Raw genomic sequence first — 19,327 nt, 5'->3', positions numbered from 1 at the left:
CAGAAAAAGCCAACTCCTTAAGTAAAACAAAATTGAGAGCAAAGCGCTAATGGTAATATATTGGTAGTTTCCAGCTACGTTATGTTCACTAATCTGACTGTGATAAAACAGCTTCTAATGTGAAAAGTTACAGAGAGGTAACATCCAGTCTTAAATTTTTGTTTTCTCCTTGGATTGAAGGCCTGAGGTGCCGGAGTTGTTCTTGAACTTGACCCTACAAGTTTATAACATGTTGCATTTTAACTACAGCACAGTGCTTGTGGGAGACACCTTTACACCAAAAAAAGCATGTGGATTTGATAACCCTCCTTGGAAATCAAGGACATCTCTTTTTTGGCTGTCAACATTTTTTTTTTTTTTTGACAGTCTAAAGAGAAAGCACTGGCCCAGTTTATTAATGTTTTGGAATGAATTTAGTTATGATGTATCAAAATAGAAATGGATTGTGGGGGGGTGGTTTTGGTAGTTGAAAAGATCAACATTTTCACATTATCAGTTAAAATCACATTAGTAAGAAATATTTTGAAAATTGACTTTAAATAAACTTGGTGGCAGGTATTCAAGCAGAGAAAACACCTCACAGATGTAGGAGTGCACTTTTAAGAATTAGAAGAACCACATACCTTGGAAATTATTTGGTGACATCTAAAATATTCCTAACTTTTTATACATTGTACTTTATTTATGTGAGCTGGCCATCCAGTTTTAATTAGTTTCGCTGAGGTAGAATTAGCTTGAAGTCGATTCATTCCCCTGCAAGATGAATAGCATCCTTATGTACCACAGATTTCCAACACCAACTATAATTCACAAAAGCCCAATACAACTCTTTTCTTTGTAGCTGGGTAACCATTTATGTTTGAGGTGAAGATGTTAATATGGAAATTTTGTGAGCTGGGAAAGAGGACGAATGCTATCATTCTAATTTATGACCTTTCATATACGGCCAAATGTAAAGGCAACTTCAATTGTTTTATATCTCAGGGCCAGCACATAGCAGATGTATGAAATTTGGAGTGTCAGACATAAACTTTTATTACCGAATTATAAATAATTTCTCCCACTTACAATGTTCACCTTTCAAGTTCATCTTGATTAAAATACAAGGGCAGCGTTGTACCGATTTCCCTGCATTTTACAGCCAAGAGAGGTTTTCTAGAGTTCAAAGTGGAGCAGAAAGCATCACAGCATTTGGGAGCTTTTCCTCATAGGAGTTCAGACCCTGCGCCCAATGTGATCACAGTAACGTCCACCCTGGCTCTGGACTCAGCCGGAAGTTGTGACTGTGATTCAAGTTTTACCAAAACGATGGCCAATGAAGTCTGAACCTTTATTTAAACACCTCAAGTGTTATCTCTGAAACCAAGTGCCCACGATGTAGAATATCCCGTCTTTTGGTAAAAATAAAAGGCACCACTGCCTTTGCTGAGGAATTTGCCCATTAGTCCGTAAATTTATATTACTTCTCAGAAGATACTCAACAACTATTCTTTCTTCTTGTTTTCTTTAACAAGTAAGTTTCACATCCTATAATAAAAGGTAGATGACAGCGGTCCAAATACCCAAACTTAGAATGTGACGGCTTAGGTGTTTTTATTGTCCAGTCTGACCATCCAAGTGCATGCCCGCACATCATATGGCTAACGCGTTGCTGGAACAACACTGCCAGTATTACTACACTGATTTAGGTGTTAAAATCTGCTTTGGAGAATGTGGACCAATCCAGTTTCATGTTTGTGTCTCTCTTCGTCACCATCCTCAACATAATACAATCACCCACATGTCCGCAGGGCTAGACCTGAGACTGTGACCGAGCCACAGACATGAGGCTGTTTCCCAGATGCACAGCAAGCCCAACGCTAAGATGCTGAGACTTGCAGCAGAGGAGAGGTGTATTCACAAGTTAGCCAAGTGAGCAGGGAGAACAAATTTTAAAACCATCCCCCTCAAAGGTGAGGGGCTTGGGATATTTATGGGATAAAGCTGAGATGTGGGGAGACTGAGGAAAGATAGTTGGAGATAGGAACAAGGTGAGGTAATCATTCTGCGCAGGTGCAAGTAAACGACAGACTTTTTCATGGGATGCATGTTCAGAAAATAGCCAGCATGTTCTGAGGGTGGAGTTTTGGGTCCTTTGACGTCAAAAGGTTGGACACTTGCATAAGCCTAATGGGAAAGTCAGTGGTCCTAATCAGTCTTAACCTGCTTGAGCTTCAACTGGACACAGCTAAATCCAAATTTCTGAAAAAAAAAAAAAAAAAAAAACCAAAAAAAAAAAAAAAACAACTTAAGCAAACATCTTACTGTTTAGGCTACATGGAAGACATGCACATTTTCATAAAAACAATTAAAGGGAGCATGATCTGTGAAAGTGGATTACAGTTTATTCTTTGTTTGGCTAACTGACGACTAGCCTTGGTTTCAATACCTTCTCTTATGAACATGAAACACTGAAGGACATAATTCTTAAAAGGTATCTGTACAAAAAAACTGCAGAAGTCTGGAACGAAAAAAATGAAATGGCAAACCTTCATCTCAGAATTGTTATGCCAGCATTTGCTTATGTTAAGAATATTAGCTTCAAGAGAATGAGAAGACAAGCCACAGCTTGGGAGGAAATATTTGCAAAGGACACACCTGATAAAGGACTGTTACCTAAGATAGATAAAGAACTCTTAAAAGTTGATTTTAAAAAATGAACAATCTGATTCAAGAGTGGGCAAAAGATTCGAAAAGACACCTCACCAAAGAAGATGAAGAAGAAGATATACGAATGGCAAATAAGCATATGAAAAGATGCTCCACAGCAGATGTCATCGCGAAATGCAAATTAAAACTGCAATGAGATACCACTATATACTTATTAGAATGGCCCAAACACAAAATACTGGAAACACCAAATCCTGGTGAAGATGTGGATCATAAGAGAACTCAGTCTTTCTGGGTGGGAACACAAAATGGTACAGACACCCTGGAAGGCAGTTTGGCTTTTTCTTACAGATGCAAACATACTCTTATCATACGGTTCAGCAGTTGCAATCCTTGGTATTTATCCAAGTGAATTGAAAATTGATGTCTCTACAAAAACCTGCCCACAGAATTTAATAATAGCTTTATTCACAATCGCCAAGACTTGGAAGCAACCAAGATGTCCTTCAGTTAAGGGAATGAATAAATAAACTGTGGCCCATCCAGACAATGGAATGTTATCCAGAGCTAAAAAGGATTGAGTCATGAAGCCATGAAAAGATGTGGAGGAACCTTCAATGCACATTACTAAGTGAAAGAAGCCAATCTGAAAAGGCTACATATTATATGATCCCAGGTATATGATACTTTGGAAAAAGTAAAACCACGAAGACAATAAAAAGATCAGTGGTTGCCAGGTATTAGTGGGAAGAAAGGGTTGAAGACATAGGCGAGGCACAGGTGATTTTGGGGACAGTGAAATTACTCTGTATAATACTGTAATGGTGGACACTTGTCATTCTATGTTCATCAAAACCCATAGAATGTACAACACCAAAGTGAGCCTTAATATAAACTATGGACTTGGGGTGATTATGATGTGTCAGCGTAGGTTTATTAATTCTAACAACTAAACTACACAAGCTAAACTAAATCCTGTCATATTATTTTTATGAGTTTAAAGCTCCTTAATAAAATGTGTTCAAGGCTTTGAAGATTTGTTCTTAGTGGTCTAGTGTTCCAAAAAAGTCTTGCATTTATTTTCTTTGTAAAATAAAACATGATGGGTGGGGGGAACCCTGTGAAATATGGGAAGTTGTTTTGTAGATTAGTAAAAGTCAATTCTTAGCTGCTGAGGGGGTTCTGGACACAGTCACATTTTGATAAACATTTTGGCTTATGAACAAATTCATGGTGTCCACTCCATTTGTCTAGTTGGGCCCTTACAGATCTGTGCCCCTTAGAAAAGTTTGCAGTTGCTTTGCAGGTGAACCACATCCTTAGAGTTCTTCATTGCCCCCTGCACACCAATCGAACTGACCCCATGAGGGGTCTTTGCTAAAGGGAGAGAGGCTATGAGTTAAAAATTCTTTTTTGAATAATTGAAACAATCAGTGTGGAATATGGTACCATTTGATGTCTTTTGTGAAGAAGGTTTTTAGGAACAGGGCTTTATATCCTATTATTTTGTGAGGGTTTTTTTTTTTTTGCAGCTAATTATTTTATTTAAATGATACTTATATTTTTAAAATTTACATTATATTTTATATTAAAAGATCTTCAGATACAGCCCTTTTCAATAAATCTATAATTACTTAGTCTTTACGCAAAGTGAGCTCTTACAAAAGCATATAAAGAAGTTCTATTTTTCTATCAAATCACACCTAGCCATTCTCTGTCCCCTATACCAATCAAAGGTTCATTTCTTCTGCCTTTAGCTGAGAGGCTTACAAGAGGGTGAACTCATTTTGTCTTAGGAAAACGTTTGTACTTTAGATCATGTAACACTTAAACAGGGTTAAAGATCTGTTTAAAGATACTATCACTTTGTTTATAACATTGCAAATCTGGAATAGAATTAAAGTATAAGTTTTAAGCTGATGAGGATATGTGTGTAGGGAAAAAAGGAATCAAGTCTTGAAATAAGTTTTCTTCTTTTTCCCTTCCTTTTAATAGCAAGAATATTGAGATTTCATGCAAAGTTCCAAACCAAGTTCCCATAGCAGCACTTAAATAATGTCTGCACACCATTTCCAATTAGAACTAGTTTGTAATGTAACGCAATTTATGCCTTTGTGAGTTACCTTAGTGATTTCAATTTGTTGTGTCGATTAACGTCGCTACGGAAACAATCTCGTGCTAATCACGACTTCGTCTATCACACATTTAATCAAAAGTGGGTTTAAAGCTTCGAGGCTGCTTGTTTTATTTATTTATTTGCATTTAATTATTCAAATTCAGGATATTTCTTAGTATGTATAGTCATTACTTTAGCAGTGAATTTCAGTTCTATGACTTCAAGCTCTTTCTTAACATTTCTGCCTAAAGAAATCCTGGCCAAAAGATCATTTCCAGTTTTGTTTTTGTTTTTGTTTTTTTTTTAAGGTCGGGTAGGGGAGGAGGGTGGATGATGTCTGCTTTCTGTAATGAGAGAGCCTTTTGACTCCGAGGCACCAACTCTGCGTTCAGGCAAACGTGTATGCTGGGATTTGCGCGCTCCGGAGCGGGTGCGGCCTTTTCGGTCCTCGCGGGCTGCCGTAGTCAGGGAAAGCAATGATTGGCTGAGGCGGGAAAGTGCCGCCGCCGCCTCGGCGATTTCAGTTTCGGTTTCGCCCGGTCGGTCCGCGGAGGCCGGGCTTGTGGGCTTCGTGGAGTGCGGTTTCTGTTCCTGGCCGCGAGGTGAGCCACACTGCCGCGCGGGCCGTGCGAGGCCCCCGTGTTGCGTCACCCCGGGCAGGGTTCGGGAGCGGCAGCCCGGGGCCGACCCGGCAGCCCCTGGAGGGACCGGGAGCGAGCGCGGACTCGGGAGCCGGCGGCCGGCGGGTCCCCGCGAGGTGCGCGCTCACGCTCGGTCCTCGGCGCCCGCCTTGGCCGGGGTTTCTGGGGTCGCCGGCGCCTGGATTCCCCAGCCCGGCCCTGAGAACCCCTCCCCGAGGGCCGCCTGGATCGAGCGGGGAGGGACGGCACGAGCCGGGCTCCGCCGGGTTGGCTTCCGAGACCGCTCACTGTGGTCGAAGTTCCGGAGGGAGCCCCAACTTTAGCCCGGGGATTCGGCGGGAAAGCAGACCCCGAACCCAGGGCCAGGCTTCGCCCGGAACTACCTGGCCTCGGTCACATCGGGGTGGCTACTCCTGGCCCCCAGGAATTAGGAGGTGGACTAGCCCAGCTTCTCGAGTAGTCAGGTTGGGGGACGCCCACAACCGTAAGGGGTTAAGTGCTGTCACCCGGGCTTTTGTGTGTAGTGTGTGCGCGCGTTCGCAGCACGTATTTTTTTGAAGGTGTCTAGAATTAGGCTAGGCTGATGCAGATCATCTTGACTGTGATTTGGTGTGTCCTTCCTTTACCCCGTATTAGTACGAGACGGTTATAGAAAAGTAGGAAACACAGAAGAGTTTAGTAAGGAAAATAATATTCGTGGCACTCTTCAACCTACAATCTCTGTATTTTACTCTTGTTTGTACTAGTTTGTACTTGAGCTAAGGCTGTACCCATTTCATCACTTAACAGTACATTTAGTTTTTAACTTTCATTTAAAAAATCATTCCTAAATTTCTAGTTTTATGTTTTCCTTTGATTGGCTACGTGTACCATCACTGTATAGGTCCTGTGTAACCAATTGTGTAACCATTTCCCAGCTGTGGGACATTTAGGATGTTTTGTGAATTTTTGCTTCATTTTGGTATACCAGCTAATACTTTAATAAACCTTTTTTTTTTGGACCAATTCTGAGACGTGAAATTATTAGAATGGATGCTGTGGTCTTGTAGGGTCTTTTTAGGTCCTCACACACATCGCCAAATTGTTTTAAAAAAATTTTAGTAGTTTACATCATTCACGTATGACTATACCTTACCAAGAGTAATTCATTTCTAATATATCAACCGGCAAGGCTGATGAACCTCTTTGAAATTTTTTTTCTTTTATGGTGGTCTCTGGCAATTCAACTTTCTTGACTTTTGGGCAGGAACAGAGGATTGTGTTAGTATGTGTTAATGTGTATTAGCGGAGTTACTGCATAGGCCGACTGAATGTTAGAGCAGGATGATCACTTAAGTGATCATCTGGCATAACTCCCTTATTTTGCAGATGAGAAACCTGAGTCCTGGAGAGGTGAAATGAGTTATCCAAGGCACACAGCTAATTAAGTAGCAGAGCTGGGATTAGAACTCAGGTTTCCCGCCTCCCAAGTGAGTACTCTTTATGCTGCAACATGTGGTCTCTCACTAAACTGTGGCTTACTCAACATTAAAATTTAAAAAGTGTTACATCACTTGGATTATTCTACTGTTTTATTTGGGGGGGGTTGCAGTATAGTTGATTTACAATATTGTGTTAGTTTCAGGTATACAGCAAAGTGATTCAGTTATATATGTACATGATTTTATACTCTACTGTTTTAAACTTGTACCAAGTACCAGAAATCATCATCGTCTGACGGATCTGTAGCACTGAAAAATGGAAAGTGACTGTTTTCATGGCCGGGACTAGAACATCATTTTTTAGAACAGCAATCCCTTCAAGATTTCTTTGCCCATTTTCAGATTCTTTACATGTTGGAATAAAATATCTAATAAGTTATCGTTTATACTCTGTCATCTGGTTAGAACGTAGCTGTTCTCGTTTGTTAACCCTTAAAGGTTTTTAAATCTCCTTGTTGCTCTAAGATCAGAGAACAAGTGGTTTCTTGATTTAGAGCTTGTAACAGTGTTTCTCAACCGCACTGGACATCTGGGGGCAGGTAATCCTTCGCTGTGGAGGGCCGTCCTGTGTTTTGTAGAATGTTAAGCGGCATCCCTGGCCTCTGCTTAACAGACACTGGTAGCACCTCCTTCCTCAGTCAGGAGAATCCAAAATGTCTACAGACATTTCTCAGTGTCCCTGTGGATGGGGTTTAAAATCACTCCTGATGGAGAACCACTTGCTTATGGAAATTATTTGGGGACCTTTCTAGAATGCAAATTATAGTGCTTCTTACCTGGAGAGTCTGACCAGGGGTGGGTTTCAGGAACTTGTATTTTAACAAGCATCTGTGTTGATTCTGATGCAGCTAGTTCTTGGACAACACAGAAACCTTTCTGTTTTCTTCATCTTTTGTCCCGTGGCCAGTAATAGAGATATCACTAGGTTATAGCTGTTCACGTGCGTGGATGATGCTGTCCTAGTCACTGTACCCACTGTTGGGGGAGGAGGGGAAGGGCCAGGGATTTTCCTTGGCACTGCCCTTAAACACCGCTTCCACAGGCCCGGGCAGTGTGCTCAGGGTCCAGGGATACCAAGTGAGCAAGACATTTTTCTTGTCCTGAGAACCTTAAAACCCACTGGTCAGCAAACAGGAAAACTACGAAGCAGCCTGCTGAGGGCCGTGACTGGGCACAGAGAGGGTGCTCTGAGTGCACAGGGTACCAGCTCAGCTTGGGCCAGAGGGGAGGAAAGTAGCCCCTGCTGCGTGGGGAGGACGGACTGGTCTGAATCCTTTGAAAGAGGGCTAAGTATCCTCTGTCTCAGACGGGAGATCTGTAGAGAGCTGGTGTTCTCCTTGTCTGATGCCTCTCTGACACGGATGTGGGAGTCCACAGCTGCATTTACTTGGGCTGTAGTGTCATGTTCCACTGCAGGTTTTTTGTTTTTTGTTTTTCCATCTCAGTGTTCTTTTACCCTAAACTGTAAATACTCTGAGTAGGTGAAAGTTTACAGTAAACATTGCCAAGAAACAAGGATCTGCATGTCTTCTCCTCTATGATATAACTCAGTCATATTAAATATATTTCCACCTGACCATTTTTATGTATCTTCACAGGCTAATTTATGGTACTGTCACTTTGAGTGTTTCCCCCCCAATACTACTGCTCTCCAAAGAGATCTCTCACTGTCTCCATGACCATTCCCCAGGTTTAACAAGAGAATCTTGACATATTCAAAAGGGTAGCTGTACCTCTGAAAGAGCTTTGGGCTTTGGGGTCAAGCCTTTGTTCTGCTCACCACCTCGAAGGGTTACTACATGAATTGCTCAGGAATCTAACGTGGCCAGGCACGTAGTTAGCTGGATGAATCAAACTTGGTCCCCCAACCCCCGTTCTTGACCTCTCAGTAGCTTCTGCCAGAAAATATACTGCTTTTGACTTAATAGCCATTTATGAAAATAGGTCATTTGAAACAAGCCCAAGCAGGAGTCAGGGAAGGGAGAGGAGGCACAGAGGGTGATTATGGCTTTAGTTTTGAAGAGAAGTTTTATCAAGGTGACCCTGAAGAAAGGAAGCCTTTTTCCTCTTACGTGTTTATGGTTCAAGAGGCTTTTCTCTTCCTTCAGAAACGGTCAGAACTGATCCTTCTGCCTTATCCAATTTAAAAGATGAAAACTTAAAATTATGTGAGCCAAGTGATGGGAAAAATTGTGGTGCCGAGACCAATTTACTCATACAAAATGGATTTATAGGCAAGTCATTAAGTAACAGGGAGTACCACAGAAGCCTGATGAAGACAAATGGAAAAGATACGCTCTCCTCAAGTGGTGGATAAAATGTGTTTGAAACAACCATCCTGTTTCAAAATAACATAAAAAAATTTTTTTTCAAGAGATTTAGAACAATGGAGATGTTCTAGAGAGTAATCGTGAGAAGCTTGGTACTAGTCTCTCATGTGGTTTCCAGTCTTTTGAGGGAGAAAAGACTCCTCTTTAAAAAAAAAAGTGCATAGAAGAGAGTAAATAGTGACAAGTTATATCAAATGTAACCAAATGGGAAACTGTGAGGCCAGAAACTGAGTGAGATGACCTGTCTCCAATCTGTGATAAGGTGGAAACAGAACTCCTGCAGGTCTTTGCTTAAAACCTTCCCATGGCCACTATCACTGACAGTCTTTCCCATACTCGCCAGCCCATAAGAATTTCCTAGGTTTTTGCAAACGGATTGCTGGGTTCTGCCCCGGAACTACTGAGTCAGAATCTCTAAGTGACAGATGATTTGGGTTAGGGAAACTGACCTAGAGGCTTAAGGCCGCGCTCTGCCTTGCTGTGTCCCCCAAGAGCGTGTTCCTCACCCCTTGCCGAGGTAGCATTTCCCTCTCAAACCTAAACACACTGTCCAGTGCCTTTGTTAAGATTCCTCTCCTTTTCAGCTGGTGGACTACTTTTTCTCCACAGGTGTACCTTTGGAAATCTTTCTTTGATCTGCCAGGCCTGGGCTCAGTGATGTTCTCTGCATGATTTTATCCAAATGTAAACAACTTTTAAAAACTTCTCCATTTGCATGTTTCTGCCCCCTTGGGAGTGTAAGCTCTGAGGGCGCAAGGCCATGTCTTACTGGAATTGCATCCCTAGCCTAAAGTACCTGACACTTAAGTGCTGGATGACTATTTGAAGTGTTGGGTGCCTTCAGGAAGAGATTGATGTTAATTGCAGTAAAGATGAGGCTTAATGGCAGAGGTGTGATCTTTGATGAGCTTAGAAGAAGAATATAGGCTTAATGGCAGAGGTGTGATCTTTGATGAGCTTAGAAGAAGAATATATGTGTGCTTTTTTAAAAGATGAGGAAAGATAGTATTAATAACATTTTTAAAGTAATACCATCAGTTAAGCAACTAACAGTCTAGGTTTGTATTTTTTTAATGTCATTAACTTTTACCTTTGGACAAGGTGGTTAATCACAGATTTTCATATCACAATACATTTTAGTGGGGTTTTTTAGCACAAAATAAACAGCTAGTTTTATCTCAATTTTGTACATGAGGAAGCTGACATAATGGGACTTAGCATCTGGTGGGAAATGAATCTAAGACCCGTGAGTTGGGTCTCTATCAGACCTTCAGAGTTAATAGTCTCTCCAGACCCTGTCATCCACAAAACAGCACATGTTCAAGACATAAGTAAAGCACTTCATGGGTGAATGGCAAGATCTGTTTCTTTTTACTAAGCTCGTTAAAGGTACTGAATCTGCTACAGGATTTACTTTGTAATTTTTTTTTCTTGTGCTCAAAACAGCATAAATAAAGTTGTTGTGTGGTCTGAGTCATGAATGAATAGTGATTGTCCTGAATGGTAATTTTAGTTATCTGTTGAGACTGTGTAGCTGAAAAAATACATAAACTGGTAATTCGTTGGAAAAGTTAAAATTTGCCGAGCAGAATAATTAGTTGATCAGTTAAAAAATCTTTCAAGCCTTGGAGAGATGGAATGGATGAGGATAGACCAAGTAATAGCCCCACATTCAAGAATAGTTTATGAAATTTGTGTTTTCTTTTATTTAACTTGAGATGTTGACTTTTCTTACTTAAAGAAAATTATTTTACTTTAATTATTTACTTAAATTTACTTTTGTTTACTCACACCCTTTAAGCAGGAGTTTAAGTTCTAGATTCTAAGTTCTTTAAGGTCACAGCCTGTGTGTATGGTATTTTTTGAATCCCCTTGCAGTGTGTCCATACACATAATTATTAACCAAATGAAAAGCCAATAACCTAGTATTCTAGCTTATCCAAACTGCTGAGCCTTGCACAGATTCACTTTGAGAAAATCTCCAAACGATGATCTTAAACCTGAATTCAGATCATTGAGTGGATGGACTTGGAGTGAGATAAGCAATGCTGTTTATGGAAGAATGTTTAGTGAAAATTTTGATTGAAAACTAACAAAAAAACCGATCTGAGTTCTTTAGGGGAGTCCTTAAAATATTGTATTTATATTTATTTTTAAGTGTCAGTGCTGTTTTTATGGCTACCAAATAAAAGTGATGCTAGATTCGACTGAAACAGAAAAGTTAATTTCCAATTTGTATACCAAAGTATTTTGAGAGAGAACTTATATAACAAGATGAGTTTTGAAAGGAGTGATGGGCAGTTCTGTATGTCTGTGATTGATTTGGGTGCATAATGTTCTTTCCCTATTTCAGATTCGTATTATATTTGATTTTTAAGATTTTTTGCTTTATTATATGGAATGTCTGTCTGCTGTCATTACAATAGTGTAAATCAGAATCTTCGGCTACATTAGCAGCTTTCTGGAGGCTGTATAAAGATGTGATTAAGACATGGGCTGGCTAGCCACTTACTGGCTGTGTGACCTTGACCAGGATGCCTCGCCCTTTCTGTGTCTGTTCATTAGTAAAATGAGGTTAAAACAATACCTACCTCAGTGAGCTCCAAGTGGATTAATAGATGTAAAGTGCTTAGAGAAGTGCTAGCATGTAGTGCACTCAAATTTTAGCTCTCAGTTATGATTATAATTTTTTTCAGAGGGACTGTTTTGACATCAGTAGTTGTAAATGTTATATAAGCAGCATATAATCTGTGATTTTAAAATATGGCTGATTTGAACTTGAATATTGATTCCGTCACATTTGGGGGCATGTTGTTTCATCTTTCTGTGCCTTTATTTTCACCAGCAACGTGGGGATATTAAGACCTTCTCCCCAGGGTCCTCGTAAAGATTCAATTTGATAGTGTTTTTATAAGGATCTTAGCAGAGCGCTCAAGCATAAGACAAGCATTCCCTAAGGGGTGGAGGTGGTTGTGCTTGTGGTGGCTGTATTGACTACACCTGAGACAGCAGTGACGGCGTGATTGAGAACAGGGGCTCTGTAAACACAGGGCTCTTCTGTGACGAGGCTGTGTCATAGGGTTCCGGTGGGGCTGAATGAGAGAAGAGGTGTAAAACACTTATTAGCGCAGCATCAGGCTCGCGGGAAGTACTGGCATCGCGTTAGCTGCCTCGTTGCTGGAGCATGGTGGAGTGATGTTGACTTCACTGTGATCCTTTGACTCTTGATTTCCTGTAAATACATGAAAGGCTTCCAGTCTTTTTTGTTGAATAATTAACTTTTATCTTTGCCTTTATTGCTCCTTTTCAGATTTCGGACCAGGGTTGTTAAAATGAGTCTGCGGAAGCAAACACCCAGTGACTTCTTAAAGCAAATCATCGGACGACCAGTAGTGGTAAAATTAAATTCTGGAGTGGATTATCGAGGTAATATCTTCATGCTGCATCTTTGCTGGTGTTAACTAAATAACTAAAGGTGACTTAACTGATTTTTATGAGCCTCTTAGAAGTACCCAGTAGACCAAAAAGCATTGGTTGCCCCCATAGTTTGTCTACCCATTTCTTTTTCTTCCTCTGAGATGGTTCATTTTAGAGAGACAGCTCTGACAGCAGAGTGTGCACTTCTGACTTGCGGTGTGATGTGCGGCTCCTGTCTCCTGTCTCTGCTTTGAGATCGTGTGTGCCTGAGTTCCCTGGTGATAGCCAGGCCTGAGTAACTGGATACTGAAAACACCTTGGCCCAGCCACATTTGTACGGAAGTGGTCAGGATTGGCAAGCAGCGATTGAGACTTCCCGCTCATATAGTGTGTGGGGTATCCAGAGACACCTTTCTGTCCTTAGGGAGGAAAAACTGCTCTTTTTAAGAGGCTGTGACTACTGAAATTAACTTTGTGGAAGTAGCAGTATCAAATTCCATTTTTTAAAGTCTGAAATTCCTAATCTTGAAAATTGAGATATGTTCCATTACTGGGAATATTTCACAGGTATAGATAACCAATTCATTAGCAGAATTTTAAATCCTTTTCTTGGTCTTTTCTGAATAGATGTTGGTCTCTTTCCTGAATAATGATCAGAATCTCTTGTGATTTCTCCACTTTCCACACATGCAAACTTAATTTTATTGAGCGCTTGCTAGGGGTCCAGTGTGCATTAATTTAATCACTTCAATTTTCACTTTCTAGTCATAAAAATCCTTTGAGATCTCTGTTGATTGTCCCCACTTAGCAAAGGAGGAGCTGAAACTCAAACTCAAGCTTGACTTAAAAGCCTTGTTAAGAAATATTCTACTGTTTGTGTACTCCTTTTATTAGCATATCTCTGGTTTAATTTCATTTTTATAGTGGAATTAATGGATTTATACTGAATACTGAGATATTATTAAGTCTCTATGTGCTGCTTCTTACCCTGGAACTTTTGATGAGCTCAAAGAAGGTGATAGACTCCGAGAGAATCTTCCGTAGCTGATTAGGTCAGGGACCTGTGTTCAGTATCTCCTCAGTACCCTCTTCACTGAGATAGTCAGCCTGGCCTTTTTCCTCTATACTTTTTAGGGAAATGTTTTCTGTTTATAAAGGTAATAAATATGTTTTCCTTTTCCTTTTCTTTCTTTCTTTTTTTTTAAAGAAATTTCAAAGCAAATAATGACTGGAAAGTATAGAGAAGAAAGCAAACGCTCCCAAAATTCTACCGTCTGGAGATAATCAGCCGTAGCAGCTAGGACCTGTCTCCATATATGCATCATTTTACAGAAATGGAATCAGGGGCACGCATCCTGATTTTTTTTTAACATTAAAAATGCATTCAGGTCTCTGAGAATACAGTGTTTAATGGCTGCATGGGAGTACCATGAGTGGGTGGACCACGGTTATGTTTTTTTTAACCAGTGTCCAGTTAATGGACATTTAGGTGTTTTTTGCTGTTGTAAACAGCTCTGCTCCTTTGACATGTATCCCGAGCATTTGACCAAGTGTCTCGTTTGTAAATTCCCTGGGCTTGGAGTCAAAGAGGGTGGCAAACGGCCTCCATCAGGGCAGATGGCTCGTTTTCCCCTATTTTCTCATCAGCCCTTGGATTAGCCTTTGATTTCAACAACTTTTCCATTCTAATTGGTAACAAGTAATATCTCTTTTATATTTCTTTGTTTACTGGTTTGGGATTGAGCAACCTTTCATATAGGTAGTAACTATAATTTTTCTCCTTTTATGAACGTCAGTTCATGGCTTCTGTAGTATTAAAGCAAAATATTGTACGGTATTGAGAATCTACGATAAAGAATATGGTTAAATAATAATAAAAAAAGAAACAGCTCTCTGTAGCAGTTGCCCTTTAAGTTTGAAGAAACTTATTTTCTGTTATTCGTTGTAGTTTAACCCTTAGGGAAGGGAGGGGATTATCATTCCAACGTCGTGGAACCTTTTTCTTAAAAAAATCTTTGCTATGAGAATATTTTTATTAGAAGTGACCATTTCATTTTTCAGTCCATTTAATTAATTTTCAAACAGACTTGCATATCATGTCTTAGAAGTTTCTTGCTCATTCATGATTGGGGTTTAGATCTAAAGTAATACAGCAGGAAATAAACTGTAAAGTTGTATCTTCAGCTTTCTTTTAATAGGAAATGATTGTTATTAATTGTTCACAGTCCATTCTGATGCTTTGCAAGTTTGCAGCTTCTGGCAGAATTCTGTGAGATTAATGTCCTGTGCTCTTATTACACACACACAACTTTGAAAAGGAACTGTTTTGTCTAGAGGATAATGGGGGCAGAGGCAGAGAGTGAGGAGCATATTAACGAAGTTGAGACTAAATGAAGCCATCGACTTGGTTCATCAAATCAAATTTCTGTTATATGTTTTGTGGTGTTGTTTTTATAGAAAATACCACATGAAATTAGAGACTCAGAGTTAGAGACGTAGATTTTCATCTTTAAACAAAAAAATCATCAGGTCAAATTTTGCAAAATTGCTATCATCTTAACACAATGAACAGGATTTACTTGAGCAGTTTCCTTGAAAGCTCCCTAGAATGTTTTTGGCTGTTTTTCTATATTAGTCTGGATTTGCAAATGTCCTCACTGGAGCCACACGGAAAGGGACGTGTTGTAATGCAATATGTCGCCTCGTGTTCTCAAGCTGCTCTTCACTGTGAGTCACAGCTTTAAGATGTTCTTTCAGGAGCACCTGCTGTCTCCTCTTCTCTATTATTGTAACAGATTGTGGAGACTTCCTCTTAACCCTGGAGTACATTCGTCTGCTGCGGGAGAGGTTGTGAAAGAATGAGATAAATCTGCCAGACCCGTACTTCATTTGGTGGCTTAAGTAAGAAATGCCACTGGACGTGAGGTGTCTTGGCTAGTGGTCATTTGTTCCTGCATAATTGCCCACTCCTGGTTTTAGCTTTCAAAGAATGGTACTTTATTTGGAATATTCTTACTGTGTTGCTTTTGTGAAGACTGTAAAAGTTGTCATTACAACACGTACCACGAGAGAATCAGCAGTCCGTTGTTCTTCCTGCCAGCGGTGGGTGCACCACGGCTCTCACCCCGTATGCCTCTTAGCCTTCATTCAGACTGGCAGAGAGCAGAGATGGGGATTTTTTGTGCTTCCGTCTGTTGAGTTTCATTTACAGTGTGAATTTTTATATTAAGCATGTAAGTGCTTATGGATAAAGAGATCGTCAGCCCTAAGGTATACCCTGTAAGTTTCAACTCTTTGCTTTGTATATCTTCTCTCTGACTCACTCCGTCTCTAGGGGTCCTGGCTTGCCTGGATGGCTACATGAACATTGCCTTGGAGCAGACGGAAGAGTACGTAAATGGACAACTGAAGAATAAGTACGGGGATGCATTCATCCGAGGAAACAATGGTAAAATCCTTTCACTTTGCAGTTGCGCAGTAGCCACAGTGAACCTTTCTGGTTCTAGTCAGAATCACCAGCAGGTTTTGTAGATAATTTAAAAGTTCAGTTTGGGTTCTGCTTTATTTGTTTTTAAATTCTTACATCTCAGATCTTCAGTGCAACCAGTTCTTTTTTAGATGTTTCCTGGCATTTTGGAACAAGAAATTCTCCTCATCCTTCTCTTTACTGGTGAGGAACTGAGGGACCTTGATACACTGACCCAGAACTCAGTTCTCTTGAACAAAGGGTGTGATATTCCCGCACCTTGGCCTCTAACACTAGCGGTTGGAGCTATGAGAGTGGCCACTCTTTCCCTGCTGTCTTTGGTTTGCATCATTTGGCAGTTAGCTTGTCCTTTCCTCTATTAAGCATTCAGATGCCTTTTTGTGGGAGATTTGTATCCTTTAGTTTGGCAAAAATGGCAAAATGGGAAATAAGATTCTGAACTTTCCTAACTTTTTAACAACTTATATATCGCTGTGATTATTATGGTTGCTTTTAAGTACCTCATTTAAAACCACATTATCAATAAAGGCACATTTGAATTTTTGTGGGGGAAGGGGAAGACCTTAAAACTGTGGAAATTATCCTTTGATGCATCCCCACTTTTTGGTCCCATCCAAATGGGTCTCCAGGACTCTTGATTTTGAATTTTTTTAATTGATGTGCATTCTTTAGTTCTGAATAACTTCTTTAACCCCCTTAACAACTGTATCTCTTTGCTGTGAACTAAACATCCTGACTTGTGGGTATTCTATCTGGTCCTTATCTATTTTATATATGTAGTATATATCTGTTAATCCTAGCCTCCTAATTCTGCCTTCTCTTCCCCTTTTGTACCTATAAAATTATTTTCTATGTCTGAGTCTGTTTCTATTTTGTAAATAAGTTCATTTGCTTCTTTTCTTTTTCAGGTTCCACATATAAGTGATATATTTGTCTTTCTCTAACTTACTTCACTTAGTATGATAACCTCTCGGTCCATCCATGTTGCTGTAAATGGCACTGTTTCATTCTTTCTTATGGCTGAGTAATACTCCATTGTATATATACCACATCTCTTTTACCCATTCATATATTGATGGACACTTAGGTTGCTTCCGTGACTTGGCTATTGTAAATGGTGCTGCTGTGAACATGGAGGTCATCGCATATCTTTATATATACCTTTTTTGTGCTTTCAATGTGTAGGATGTCTTCTCCTGTTTTTAGTATTGTTCTTATTTGACTCTTTCCATTTACTAAGGAATGTTAATGATCTTTCCCCATCTCAAGACAGCTGCTAGCAGTAGTCAGCTGTGGGTTCTGCGAGTGGTGAGAGGCTGGATCCTGTCACACACACACACCCCACATCTCAGTTTCCTAGTGGTGCTTTTACTGTCATTCTGGTTCTTCCCTTTGTAAAACTTTTCCCACAGGACGATCAGTGTTAGTTACCTTTAGACTGTAATTTACATCCTCCGCTCTTAGAAGAGGATCCTGGCTCATTTGATTAATCTGTGCTATGCCCTTTGATGAAGGTATCTTTTAGTGTTGACTTTGAACAAACCTATCAGAATCTGAGTAGGCCTGAGAGGAGGTAGCCTCTGGTGGAGGCTTGCCTGGAGTGACGCGGTCATCAGATGTCATCTGATTCTTATGTACCACATATGCTGAAGAGTTCAGTTTGGGTAGTCACAAGAAGACTAGCTAAGTAAAACTTTGAGTAACACCAAAGGTTGATACTTTCCAGGGAAATCAGAATAAGGACTTCAGTATCTTTAAGAAACATGACAAATTCCTCAGCTCTTGTTTATCCTGATATAGTTTAAAAAGGAAACAGCAAGTGTAGTGATTATATTGAGGAGATGGATGAAAATAATGTCCTTTATTCTTTTTTTTTAATTGAAGTATCATCAGTTACAAGTGTCAATTTCTGGTGTATAGCACAATGTCCCAGTCATGCATATACATGCATATATGTATATATTAATGTCCTTTATTCTTAACCTGAGGTTTAGCCTGGTAGATTTGCTAATTTACTTCACTGCAAGCATAATCATCATACCTACAATTATGAAACACTCTAATATTCCAGAGACTTTCACATACATTCATCTTACCCATTTGGTCAGGATTTGCCAAGTCAGTCAAGTGTAGCTAAGCCTAGAACACAGTCCTGTAGCATCAAACTCAGACCTAGATTCATAAAATTAGTCTTGTAGGAGTTCTAGGATTTCTTGTGTGGTATGAAGATTCCTTTGAAATTTGCAGAGGTGTCGGGCTAAAATCCTGTTTGCTTTTAATTTTAAAACCTGCTATTATGACACCTAAGAACAGCTTTCTCAATTGGTTTATTTTTTCTTTTCAGTGTTGTACATAAGTACACAGAAGAGAAGGATGTGAAGACAGTGAGCATGCAGTACTTCCCATACTCGGACATGGTTTTTATTAAGTTTTTCATTCCTTTTGTCATATAATTTGTCCTATTTTGTAATGGTGATTTTTCACTGACGCGTGAGAAAGATAAATGTGTAACATTGTGGATTTAATTGTAAAGCATTCTTTCATATTTAAGTTGCAACTGTTTCCTTTTACCTCTGTGTCAGTTTGCGGAAAGCAAAAAGAATTTTTTAAAAAAGAAAAGATCTTTCTCTCTTTACACGGTTTTTAACTGAAGTTTCAAGCAGTGCCGTTTGATTTGCCTGCTTTCCTTGTTGGACGGACTGAAGTGACACAGAATGTGAGGATGATTAAAACACTGTAGAGATGCCCTTCTTTATCCTGTCCTCTTCTGTTTGTCTTGCAAAATGCTGGAGTAAAAATGTCCTACAGGGCATCCAGTTTCAGTCTGAGGCTAAAAAGGGCCCTTGAGGCCAGACGTTCAGCCCCTGGTCCATCACCTCGGTGGGAAATAGAATTGGGGACCTACCAGTTGCACTGCCCCAAAAGGAGAAGGAATCCACGTTGACTTGGGGAAGAGGTTCCAAAGGTTCCAACATGCCCGGTGGGCGTGATCAGTCCCTTTAAGCCAAGTCTGTGCGCTGTCATCTTGTGTCTCCTGTGCGGTTCACTTGGTGGGTTTTCTTGCCCCCTTTCCAGAGCCCTGGCACCCATGCCGTCCTCTCATCTTATGCACACGGTGGGATGGAGCCATTAATGTGTGCATGCCTGGCATCATTAGATGAAAGCAAGACCTGGAGCTTGTGAACGCGTTCAGGTCCAGAAGCTCA

The 19,327-nt window shown here is 40.2% G+C and overlaps 1 protein-coding gene across 2 annotated transcripts; it reads left to right on the top strand.

Annotated features, from left to right (window-relative positions):
- Positions 1–5,211: 5,211 nt before the first annotated feature.
- LSM6 (LSM6 homolog, U6 small nuclear RNA and mRNA degradation associated) lies at positions 5,212–18,867 on the top strand. Of its 2 annotated transcripts, XM_010954578.3 has the most exons (5): positions 5,212–5,367; positions 6,775–6,875; positions 12,528–12,643; positions 15,969–16,082; positions 18,466–18,867. In XM_010954578.3, exons 3-5 carry the CDS (start codon positions 12,550–12,552, stop codon positions 18,498–18,500), a joined length of 243 nt encoding a protein of 80 aa, XP_010952880.1. In that variant the 5' UTR covers positions 5,212–5,367; positions 6,775–6,875; positions 12,528–12,549; the 3' UTR covers positions 18,501–18,867. The 2 variants fall into 2 exon arrangements, with proteins under 2 accessions (XP_010952880.1, XP_010952881.1); XM_010954579.3 differs by lacking the exon at positions 6,775–6,875 and having other exon boundaries at positions 5,213–5,367.
- Positions 18,868–19,327: the final 460 nt, after the last annotated feature.

This window comes from Camelus bactrianus, chromosome 2 (genome assembly GCF_048773025.1).
Source record: "Camelus bactrianus isolate YW-2024 breed Bactrian camel chromosome 2, ASM4877302v1, whole genome shotgun sequence".
NCBI classification, from domain to species: Eukaryota; Metazoa; Chordata; class Mammalia; order Artiodactyla; family Camelidae; genus Camelus; species Camelus bactrianus.
The sequence above is the reverse complement of the archived record's forward strand: the minus strand, read 5'-3'. Positions and strand labels throughout refer to the sequence as shown.